This window comes from Nannobrachium achirus (assembly GCF_963921795.1).
Source record: "Nannobrachium achirus genome assembly, chromosome: 9".
In the NCBI taxonomy this organism is placed as follows: domain Eukaryota; kingdom Metazoa; phylum Chordata; class Actinopteri; order Myctophiformes; family Myctophidae; genus Nannobrachium; species Nannobrachium achirus.
The window spans coordinates 48667752-48680204 of NC_137818.1; the positions used below are offsets into that span (position 1 = coordinate 48667752).

The window sequence follows — 12453 nt, forward strand, 5'->3', positions numbered from 1 at the left end:
TAATTACTTATAATATCAACAAAACAACACAAAATAATTCGAATTCAACTAAATGTAGTGCAACAAGAAGTCATGTCGCCCAGCCTTAAGCCAGTAAGCCAGTGGCACGATGAAGCCTTAAAGATAACAGTCCACCAATCAGCGACAGAGATTAGCCGGCTGGCAGGGCTGTTAATGCAGGCCCGAGTCGGCGGAGCTTTTTGTAGTCGCTCGTTACGTCGCTATCGCTCTTTCCATCGGGGGAAAACGAGCGCCAGGTGCAGACGCGGAAAGGACCCGTGAATGCAATCACTCCCTACAGATGTGTGCATTGGCATGTTCACATCTGTCAGTGTGCCGGAGAGCGGGGGGAAAGAAACACACGCGAATAAGACACGGAAATTGAAAAAGAAGAAAATGAGCAGTGTGACCTTTTCCCTCACGGGTGTCTTCAGAGTGTGAACTTATGAATTCCATTAAAGCTTCATGAATTATTCGGAGCCTCCCCTCTTCTCGCCGTGTCCCCACAGGTCCGACGGTGGCGGCCACCACCTTCCCCACGGCCGAGGACCGGTCGTCCTGCGACAACACGCCCTTCGGCTGCTGCCCCGACGGCAAGACGGCGTCCAGCACTCCAGAGGGCGCTAACTGCCCCTGTAAGTATATACTCACCCTGGTGTGCATTATTATAACGCCGCACAACACTTTGATTTATAGGCCTGTGCAACACCATCACCGTCGCTGTCTTCTTTCAGGGCGAAATCCTAACCTTAGCCGTTTTCTCTACCCGTTTACCTGCCTTCCTTGCTTCTATCTCAATCTCTTTTATTGTCTCTCTCCTCTTTTCTCTTCTGGCTCAGTTACCTGTCGCCGCGTGGACAGGGCTTGTTCGTGACACGTGTAGCTGACTAGGGATGGGGCGATATGAACATTTCATATCACGATTATTGTGACGAAAGAAATCGCGATTTACGATATTATCGCGATGATCTAAATTCATTATCCTGTGGCGGAACATTTGCCAAAAAAAATAGCAGATCTACAAGCTCACAACGCGTCGCATTGCGACGCGTTGTGAGTTTGTAGATCGGCAATTTTTTGGCAAAGACTTTTGATAGAGAGTGGAAAAAAAGACTGTATCAAGTACGTATATTATTAAGTACCTTTTACCTATTATAGAGGGTTTAAGTGGTACCGGATATGCAGCTCGGCAAATAAAAGGTGAATTGATCCCAGTGCATGACGGAGGACGATATCACGATAAATTAAATCTCCACGGTACGAATATCGTGAGTGTTTTTTAACACGTTAAACGATAACATCGCATATCGTCCCATTCCTATAGCTGACTTTACGCCGCACACAAAATAACAAATAACTGTTTACGTGCTGTTGTTGCATACTTAACATGCAGCCCAGCGATGTGTCCAATGCAGGTGTGTGCGTGAGTTCAGTGGACCAAGTTCTTGACTAAACTCATCTGTATTGGAAACCGGGCCGCCCTCATTTGATTTTAAAGGTCACATTTCTTATTCATTATAGGTCGTCAAGAAAGACTTACAGTATTCGATTTTGTTTTGTGAAAATACCACTCAGATTATGCATTCTGGTAGGCTATGCCTTTATAACCCTCAGTCCTATCTCCTGGACAGACTGTTTCTGTAGATTTAAATGCAAATAAGCTTTCTGCTCACCACCAGATATGATAGAAAATATGTTAATTCCATATGCGTAAAATCTGAAAAAAAAAGAAGTTTACTTTTGTATACAATCAGAACAATGGGATCTGCGTTTGTGTTGATCACAGTCCTTGTATAACGTTCATTGTCGTAGCACTACTTTTGTGCAATCTAAGCAAAGAAATTAACATTTGACTGCATCAGTAAAATATTCTTGTTATTCAGTGTTTTTGAGAATCGATAGAGAATCACAAACCATAATGTTGTAAGACTCGGGTTTATCAATATTTTCTTACACTCTCGGTTACTCTAATAGGCACACCATAGACCTGAATTGAATGTGCACAAGCGCTGAAAAGATTAGCCTTTTCATAATACGGGACCTTTAAAACGTTTCATCACGAACGTAAACTGTAAAAATTAAAATATAAAAAACAACTGCACATCCGCATTTATGAATACGAAACCGCTTGACTGTGACGGCCTGCCCTTTTGTCTAGTCCTGTCTGGTCTCTCCACACCGCAAAAAATCCTGAACGCTAATTTAACTCGGAAAAGTGTACATAATGGAACCAAATGGGGTTCATTTGGGTCCATATACATACACTCTCTGAGTTAATTTAACGCTCAGGACTCGACAGTGTACCCGTTCCTTTTTCGTTTTTTAATTCCCCCCTCTCAATACCACTGGTCTGTATCTATCTGTCGTCCCATACCTCAGTCACTCTATTTTTCTGCTTCACTCCAGTCGGTCTCAATCCAATCTGCCTCAGTTCATTTCCCTCAGGGGTCCCCAGCAGCCAGGGAGCCAACACAAAGACCCATGCAGGCCCAACCAGCCCTGTTGCACCAGCCTCTGCCTTCTGCTAGAGTTGCTCCATAATGATAAGACTCTTCTCTCCCCTTTGCTTCTGCCTGCCTCTCTCTCTCTGTCTCTCTCTCTCTCTGTCTCTCTCTCTCCTCGAGGGATGGGACGATATGAAAATTTCATATCACGATTATTGTGACCAAAGAAATCGCGATTTACGATATTATCACGATAAACAAAATATCCCTAACATCCATTATCCTGGGGCAGAACATTTGCCGAAAAATAGCTGATCTACAAGCTCACAACGCGCCGCAACGCCACGCGTTGTGAGCTTGTAGATCGGCAATTTTTTGGCAAAGACATTTGACAGAGTGAAAAAAAGACTGTTTCAAGTACGTATATTATAAGTAGCTTTTACCAATTATAGAGGGTTTAAGTGGTACCGGATATGCAGCTCGGCAAATAAAAGGCGAATTGATCCCAGTGCATGACGGAGGACGATATCACGATACATTAAATCTCCACGATACGATTATCGTGAGTGTTTTTTATCACGATAAACGATAATATCGCATATCGTCCCATCCCTACTCTCCTCTCCTCTCTCTGTCTCTCTCTCTTGCTCTCTCTCTCTGCCTCTCCTTGCCTCGCTTGTTTGCAAGCTCGCTTCCTTTCTCTAACTCAGTCCAACTCTCTCTCTCTCTCTCTCTCTATGTCTCTCCCTTTTCTCTTTTTGCCGTGCTTGTTTGCTTGTTCGCTCCCTCGCTCCCTTTCTGTCCCTTAGTCCAATTCCCCTCTCTATTTGTGCTTGTTTAGAGGAGAGTAAACCTTGCTTGGAGTGAGGGTCTCTCTCTCTCTCCGGGGGGGCCCTGGGGAGTGTGCCAGGGCATGACCAGAGAATCGGGGGGGGGGGGGGGGGGGCACAAATTAGCGCACGGGGGCGGGCGGTCTCATGTGGGCACGCCGGTTCACTGGTGCGGACGAGTTGTCGCCAAAGCCTCCCAGTTAACCAGTGGGATTCACAGTTTACGACCAACAGTATGTTCTGTCTTTCACCCAGCCCCACACCAGCGTAGATGGCAAGCCAGTGCTTTTGGCCCTGATTTAGCTCCACAAAATGTCAGTTTACAGTTTACAGTTTAGGCATTTAGCAGACGCTTTTAATCCAAAGCGACTTACAATAAGCAGATAAAACATCACAATAATAAACAAGATAATATGTCAGTACATCAACAGCAATATAACAAATGCAAATGAATATCTATCTAGAAAAAACAATATAATCCGTAAAGAAAAAAAAAAACGGTTTCTAAAAAACCTAAAAAGCTTCATGTATGGTCATTGATTTCCATTCCAGTAGTGCTAAGGGTTTAGGTGGAGTCTGAAAAGGTGAGTCTTCAGTCCACGGCGAAAGCTGGCGAGTGAGTCCGTAGTTCTAAGTGCGACAGGGAGTTTATTCCACAACTTGGGGGCCAGGAGGGAAAACTGTCTCGGACGAGTGGATTTTTGCCCTGGGGTTTTTAGCGAGGGTTCTGTCAGCTTCCCTGTGTTGGCTGATCTAAGTGAACGGGTGGGGGTGTAGGGGTTGATCAGGTTTTGGAGGTATGGAGGAGCCATACCTTTGGCTGCTTTGAAGGTCAGCATCAGTGTTTTGTATTCCGTGCGGGCCGCAACCGGGAGCCAGTGGAGGCTGCGGAGAAGGGGAGAGACATGTGAGAACTTAGGCTTGTTGAAGACCAGTCGTGCCGCGGCGATCAGCAAACGACCTGCGTGTTTAGGGGAGAAAGTGAATAGGAAACAAAACGAGTGCTGGAGGACGGGCTCCTTTACAGATTTCTTACGTCAGTGCTTCTCAGAGTGGGGGTCCGGGGACCCCCAGGGGTCCTTGGAGGGGTTCCAGGAGGTCCCCAGCAAAACCTGTTGGCATAGCATCTAGATCAGTGGTTCTCAACCTTTTCAGGCCGCAACCTCCCAAATAATCATATTTTAACTGGGGACCCCCCCACCCTGACGAGCACTAAGAATTGAGGCATGACATTTTGTATAACACGGTTGGTTCTATTGTGAAAATAGCAGATCTACATGCTCACATCTACATGCTCAATTCCTGCCTCTAGTATTTGACCATTTGGCCAATGTTTAATTTGTCATTTTGGAGGTATTAAAAAGTCCTTCAATTGTCACTTTAGAACTTTGTTGGTTTGTTACTGTTTACAGAGAGAAAACAATGTTCCACATTATGCTAATCATCTGGGGACACCCAAAAATAATTTAGGTTGAGAACCAATGATCTAGATCATGGTCAACCCTACAGTATGGACAAAGACGATTTGAAAATAGCCCATCTAGAAGCTCTGTAGCTACCTTCCAGGCCCTCCCCCCCTCACACACACACACACACACACACACACACACACACACACACACACACACACACACACACACACACACACACACACAGTCACGTAGCGCTGCGTTTAAAACGGTCGTTATTTACCTCCTTCCGGAACGCCCTTCGACGTAGACAACAGGTGATACAAATCAACTAATGCACACCGTTTATGTCCGCCAAATATCCTGGCTAACAATGATGTCACTCCAACCCCAATCAATACTCTCATTCAGCTGAGGCGTCGCCGATAAAAGATAGGCTGATCGATACGCAAGGCTCTTATTTCTCCCGAGGACGGCTTAGCCGACCGCCCCGTCATTAGAACAGAAACCCCCGCTCCGCTTACGCTACGGCGCCTATCAGCTCCATCTCGTTGTATTTTTCAGTTTATTGACAAAATGTCATTCCGCCTTGGGTATTTGGGGCGTGCTGTTGGGCGAAGGCTAATGCTAATAGATAGCTGTCTTAAATCTTCAGACTGCCACACCGTATCTGCTCAGCCGCTGTCTGGTGAATCACCTCCAGGTCACAGTCTAAAAGATGACGAGGCGCGATGTGTATAAAGTGGTTACTGAGTGGAGGGTTTTCCACAGCGAAAGTCAGTGTTTAGGCCTACTGTAACACTTGTGCAAGAAAATGTGTAAACCCTATATCCTCATATATCGCTAAAATAGACGATCTGGAAGCTCACACAGCGTTCCATCGCAGCACATTGTGAGCGTATAGATCGGCTATCTTCACTACTCGTTGCCTATAGGGACCCAGGGTTGAAAGTGCTTAACAGGCTGGACAGTGACGTATGGCTGGAATGAAAAAGGATAAAAAAGAAACAGCGGTATGTGTTGGTAAGGCGCCAGGACACTGTACTGTGCCCTCTGGACAGGACAGAAGATGTATTTAACTGGAACATAATAGCATTCATATGGTACGGCAAGATAATAGCCGGAGAAAGTGAAAGTTAATGGTACGCTAAGCTCCCGCTACTGTAAACTCTCCCATATGCCAGTGAAAGTCTGACAAATCCATTACACTTTACAGTTCAATAAGATCTGATAGGCAAACAGCCCTTCATCTCTCCCTCTCCCTCTCTCTCTCTCTCTCTCTCTCTCTCTCTCTCTCTCTCTCTCTCTCGTCGTCTTTGTCGGGCGGAAACCTCGTATCTCCAAGTTTCAAATGTGTCCGTTCTTTAGCAAAGTGAAGCCCTGCTTCATCATACAAGGCTGTCGCACAAAAGTAGTGAAAACGGCTGATCTACAAGCACACAACGCCTCGCACCTGTTTTCACTAGTTTAAATCATTTTTAAAACGATAAATGCAAAACAAACGGTTTTGGACATACAAGGTTTTCACCCGACAACGGCGTATTTCCCTCCCTCTCTCCCTCTCTCTCTCCCTCCCTCTCTCCCTCTTTCCATCCGTTATGACTGTGGGCCGGAAAATCACCCTCTTCTGATGTTTGTCTTTCTTTGCAGATTAGAAGTCAGATCTACCCTCCCCTCCCCAACCCCCACTCCAACCCCCTTATCGGTCCCTCAAACCCTCACCCATTTGCTTCCACTTTATGGCCCCTCGTCAGATTTTAATCGACGTGTGTGTATGTGTGTGTGTCGTGTGTGTGTGTGTATGTGTGTGTGTGTGTGTGTCGTGTGAGGTGCCGTAGAGAGGCAGGGAGATTGGGTGGGGGCGGTGTGGGGGGAGGCGAGGTGGTCGTCCTTATCATGCAATTTTAAGCGGCCGGCGTCTGTCACCGGTCTTGCCGGCATTAGGAGACAATCGCGCGGCTATCTTTCATGATAATCATACAAGTGCTCTTCCTTTCTCCCCCCCTGGCGTGCCCGCGTGCAAGGGTACGCACGCCGTGATTGATTTGGGCAATTTGTTCGGCTGATTACGAGCGTCGTGAAAAAGCCCCGACATCAGCGCCCCGGCTCCTAGCTCGCTGCTTCACTCTGCCCCCGATACCAGTGGTGGAGAGTAACTGAGTACATGTACTCAATGTTGGGGCACTTTTACTTTACTTGAGTATTCCTGTTTTTTGTTACTATACTTAACTGTAGCCCACTACATCTCAGAGTCAAGTACTTTTTACTCCACTACAATTATTTGGCAACTTTGGTTGTCAAATAGCTTGCTTGTCTAGTATTTTATATATAAAACATGCATTTAACATACAATTCAGCCCTATTTTATGCCTTTTCTATTCCAAAATATGTAATCTACAAAAATAAATTGTGAAATGGGACATTCCATGGGACATTCCATGAGAGTACTTTTACTTTTGCTACTGATTGTAACAGAGTATTTCTAGATTGTGGTATTGCTACTTTTACTCAAGTAAAAAAAGAAATCTTCCACCACTCTCTCTCTCTGCCACCATGCAACCACATCTCCCTGCAGTATGTCATCTCTCTCTCTCTCTCTCTCTCTCTCTCTCTCTCTCTCTCTCTCTCTCTCTCGGTCAGCAGGACCATAACAGTGAGTTGATAGATCTTGGTGCGTGTAACCTACAAGGTCGTTGAGGGAGGCTCCCTCTTTGCTGAAGAGGGCACTTTTGAGAGTGTCTTGCTGCGTCCTGTTTGTTCCTATAAATGTTTCCTACATGTAGGTGTGTGTGTGTGTGTTAAGGCATTCACGAATAGTGATTTTTACTATTCGAATTATTCTACCTCAAAGTATTCCAATAGTCGAATATTCTACAGGACTTGCCAAACTGTCAAATATTAAGTAAGCAAGAGGCGAGCATTGTGAAAATAGCCGATCTACATGCTCACAACGCCTCGTATCTGCGGAAACGAGTCACATTAAATGTAATACCTACAATTCCAAGTGCTTGTCAGGGTGGGGGTCCCCAGTTCAAATATGTTTATTTTGGGGGTCACGGCCTAAAAAGGTTTGAGAACCCCTGGTATAGAGCATTAATAAATTCATCCACCAGGGCCATTGACAACTCATTCTTATGGCTTCCTATCTCGCCAAGTTTTATAAACTATATATTTTTTAAAGAGAAAAAAAAAAAGCGAATATTCGACTTCGGTGAACAGCGTCGAATAGTGACTTTGATATTCAAATATTAGAATATTTGAATATTTGGTGAATGCCCTAGTGTGTGTTGTGCTCAACGTTTCCAAGTGTCTAACCTGCTCTCTCTCTACTCAGCCCTCCACGCCTCCACCGACTTTTGGGACGAGACTCGGTCTGGTAAACGCCTGGCCCGTTCTTTACCCCCCCTCAAAGTTATCCTTCCTTCCTTCCTTATTTCCCTACCATGTGTCCCACAATCCAATCCACTCACCTCCACCACCCCCACCCACTACCACCGTCACATCCAAACTCCTGCCCTGCCACTCCACCAGTGACCACACCAACCGGTCCAACCCAACTGGTCAGGGATGAACCAACACTAACACCACTCCCCACCACCCACCCACAACAACAAACACGTCCCATCACTAACCCGAGAGTACTGGCACTGCCCTCTGTTAAGGTTGTTGGGTGGCGGGGGAGGCTATACGGAACGCTCTGTGAGTGTACCTACCGCCGTGACTCGGTGACGTTCTTAGACGTTCTTAACGCTCGCTCCTTTTTCCTTCTCCCATGGCAGCGACCATGAGGTTCAGCGGGTTCCTGCACCTGGACCAGGTGGACGGCTCGGAGATCTTCTACACCCCGGAGATGGAGGACCCCAAGTCGGAGCTGTTTGGAGAGACGGCCCGCAGCATCGAGAGCGCTGTGAGTACACCGTATAGGAGACGCCGGTTATGGGGCTGTTAAGTATGACATCATTTTGTAGGCAGAGGAGAACTTTTGGGGCCAAAAGGCCCCAGCGCCCATGAATCTTTTTACTATTTTTACTATTTACAAATTTCTCTTCTCTTTGTTGTTCAAAGGAAAGTGGTAGAATTATACTTTAGTCGTTATTTTTGTCTCGGATCTGTTGAAATAGCGAGGGACAGATATTGATAATAAATCTGCTTGGAGGTCTGACTACAAAATGATGTCACGGCTTAAAAGCCCCATATGAGGAGGTCCAAAATGTTGTCTTAAACCACTTTGAACCTGATGCCCCTGTTTTTGGAATTGTCGTTATTATCAAACGCTGTCAAAGATGAAAGTGAAAATGGCTCATCTACTATGCAAGTTCACAACGCGTCGCAATGTTTTGTGAGCTTGCAGACCACTCCACCCCACCCGTACCTCGCTACTTTCATATTTTTCAATCATAGAATAGGGCTTGAGTGGTTAATAAAATGTCCCCAAGTGGCTGGTACAGTTGAAAATACAGGTTGGAGGATGCTTACTTTAGTTTTCATTTAACCGAGAGTGTAACACGGAGTCCACTTTAGGGTCCACTTTCAGAATTAAATGAACGCTCTGGATTTTGCTCTGTGTGTGGCAAAGAGATTGAGACACTTCATATTGGCCATGGCCACTTTCTACAGCTACTGGCTTGTGGATGAATAGGCATGAATAGGAATCAGAATAGGCTTTTATTGTCACGTCACAGGTTTGCAGGTGTGAAGAAGTAGATGAGATTCTTTATTTTTGTCACTCCATCATTTTGTAGCTTTCCTGAGATGAGAGAGGTAGAGTAAGAGCAGGAGAGAAAAGAAAAACAGAGAGAAAATCCAAACAATCCAACCGGATACATGCAGTATATACAGATAGCATTGCAGCAGGTTTAGAACATTAGCATCATCTGTATGCAGGTGTGTGCATGTCCTTTAGAACATTGGTATGCATGGCAGGTGTGTACATAACATGCCTCCAGGTAAAACAAAAAAAAAAGAAAGATTCAAGCGCTGCATGAAAGATTCTAAATGGAGTATGTGTACATTAGCTTGTGGTTGCAAAAAGTATTTTTCAAGCAATTGATCGCTTTCTTGGACCAAAATGAAGAAGCCTTTGATGAAGTCGGCACAAACACTCCAAGGGTATTCAAAGTCGATTTGGGAGACGACATCATGCCAAACTATCAGCAAAAATCTTTCATCTGCGTTCCATCAGCAACTTCACTGGTTCGCTGATTTGCTGATTTAGTTGTCAGCTGTGCCAAAATAGTCCAAGTGCATGCCCTGAGGCATCTGCCATAAAATTGGCATGTTTATTCAAATAAAGTGTGTTCTAGGCGGAACATTCCTGTAGCAGAGAAACCCATCAAACTGATACTCTCTCCCTCACTGAATTAGCCTGTGCTAGTGTGGTACAGTTGAAAAGATCTCCAGCACTCACTTAAAGTTCTTTTAGGATCTTTTATTTGTCAAATCACCTAGTACTTTCCTTGCTGCGGCTGGGTCTTTGATCTCTCGCTTCATCTCTCTCTCAACTAAGGGGTCCTTGGCCTGAAAACGTTGAAGACCCCTGTCCTAAAAGGACCTTTAAGTGAGCGCTGGTGATCTTCGCAAATGACTTGATTATTTTCAGAGCCGACATGAACCCAGAACTTCCAACAGAGACGAGTGCTCGCATCATCTTTGTCTAGTGTTGTACACTTCCAGGAACTGTGCTGTAAACTTGCATTACGCTGCCGCCAGGGTTTGTGAACGGCCCATACAGTACCAGTGTTGCATCGGAAGCAAAATTAGCTACGCCGAGCGAGTATTGTTTTGATATTAGCAACGTCGGCACCGCTGTGAAGATATCAGTCACACCAATTTGGCTTCTGACGGCGTCAATCCCCATTTTGCTGGTCGCGGCCGAGTGCTTCCCAGCTAATCAGGTTACGACGTGTTCGGGGTTTTTAGTGTTTTCTCCAAACTTAGTTGTCTGTGCTGAGGAGATTGTATCTTTTGTCAGCCCGAGGCCTAACTCTGCTTGTGTGTGTGTGTGTGTGTGTGTGTGTGTGTGTGTGTGTGTGTGTGTGTGTGTGTGTGTGTGTGTGTGTGTGTGTGTGTGTGTGTGTGTGTGTGTGTGTGTGTGTGTGTGTGTGTGTGTGTGTGTGTGTGTGTGTGAGATTATTACTGCTCCTTGCTGGTGTCTCGTAGAAGCCGGATGTGTCACTTGATAGCAACACTAAACCCTGCACCTCCTACAAACGCACAATGGCAACACACACACACACACACACACACACACACACACACACACACACACACACACACACACACACACACACACACACACACACACACACACACACACACAGTCTACCGTGGAACCCTTTCTTCCCGTGTCTGTTACAGTGTGTAAATAAGAATTGAAGAGACTGTGTGTGTGTGTGTGTGTGTGTGTGTGTGTGTGTGTGTGTGTGTGTGTGTGTGTGTGTTTGTGTGTGAGTGTGAGTGTGAGAGAGAGTGAGAGAAAGAGAGAGAGAGCTCAGGGGATGAACAGAGTGAGGGATGAGCAGAGAAGGACAGAAGGGAGAGAGTGGTGTTGTGTGTTGTAGGTGTTTCTAGGTCACTTCTCCGTTGGGGACAAAGTGAAAGCATTGGCGTTTGAGGTCTTGGTTTTTGTTTTTAGCTCGCCTCACAACAGCGCTTGCCAGTCCACAGGATACGCACGCACGCACGCACGCACGCACGCACGCACGCACGCACGCACACACACACACACACACACACACACACACACACACACACACACACACACACACACACACAGCTTACAGCTTGTAGATCAGCTATTTTCGTTTTTTGTTACGCCAAGTACTGTATAGGCCTGAAACATCCATTTTCAATCTACTTGATGTCTACTTGATGTCTGACTCAGAGGACACACATTTATCTGTGGGCAGTTCAGAAACATGTCTGAACTGTCCACAGCCCACCAACGAGACGCAGAGTGAGTACAATTGTGCCATCTCAAAAACAAGCATCAGTGACCAATTGGGGACCAATTATATGAAGATGAGGTTGAAACCAGGTGAAGTGCTCCTTTAAGTGATCAAAGGGAGTGAGTAGGGGCCCTCTGAAACGAGGAGGCGCGTGCGCGCGTGGCTGTCTGTGCGTGCACGCGTGCTTATTGTTCATCTAACAAACGCGCAAAGTCGTGATTCGTAGCGTAACAGATTACACGCGCGCTCACACACATATTGATGGGGAAAGATGTGTTCATTTCATTACAGACCTAATTTGGCTTCTCACACAGTCACACACACACTGCAGTGCGCACGGCGGGCGCATCCGAAGCAGAAGCAATCAGGAGCACATGTCGGGGTGGCATGACATTTACTATGGAGCCTTGAAAAAACTTGTTCCTATAATTAATGCCCGGGCTGCAGCTAAATGTCAATTTGTGCACTTCGTATCCAATAGGTTTGTTTTTGCGCGGCGGCCCAATTTGACAGAGCATCTTTCTCCCGGGGAGATTACTGTACGGCCTTCTGAAATTGGACTAGCCAGTATCATTGCATAGAGCTCATTACTAGCCTCATTTATCATCTGTTCTCCTGCTCTTTCTCTCTCTCCCTCTCTCTCCCTCGGTGTGTGTACTTTTATTACTATACTTGTGTCTCTCTCTCCCTCGGTGCGTGTACTTTTATTACTATATTTGTGAGGGACAAACGTCCCTCACAAGTATAGAAGCTGAGAAATGGACATAGTGAGGACCATTTTCCTCCTCCTCACAAGACCAACTGTTGTTTTACAGTCACGGCA

General features: G+C 45.9%; 1 protein-coding gene across 2 annotated transcripts in view; it reads left to right on the forward strand.

Moving 5' to 3' along the window:
* agrn (agrin) overlaps positions 1-12453 on the forward strand; it is a 295737-nt gene that overhangs the window by 210039 nt on the left and 73245 nt on the right. For both annotated transcript variants that reach the window (XM_080733225.1, XM_080733226.1), the window contains exons 18-19: positions 510-635; positions 8463-8590. In XM_080733225.1, the coding sequence (XP_080589351.1) occupies positions 510-635; positions 8463-8590 (254 nt within the window). The remainder of the gene's footprint in view (positions 1-509; positions 636-8462; positions 8591-12453) is intronic.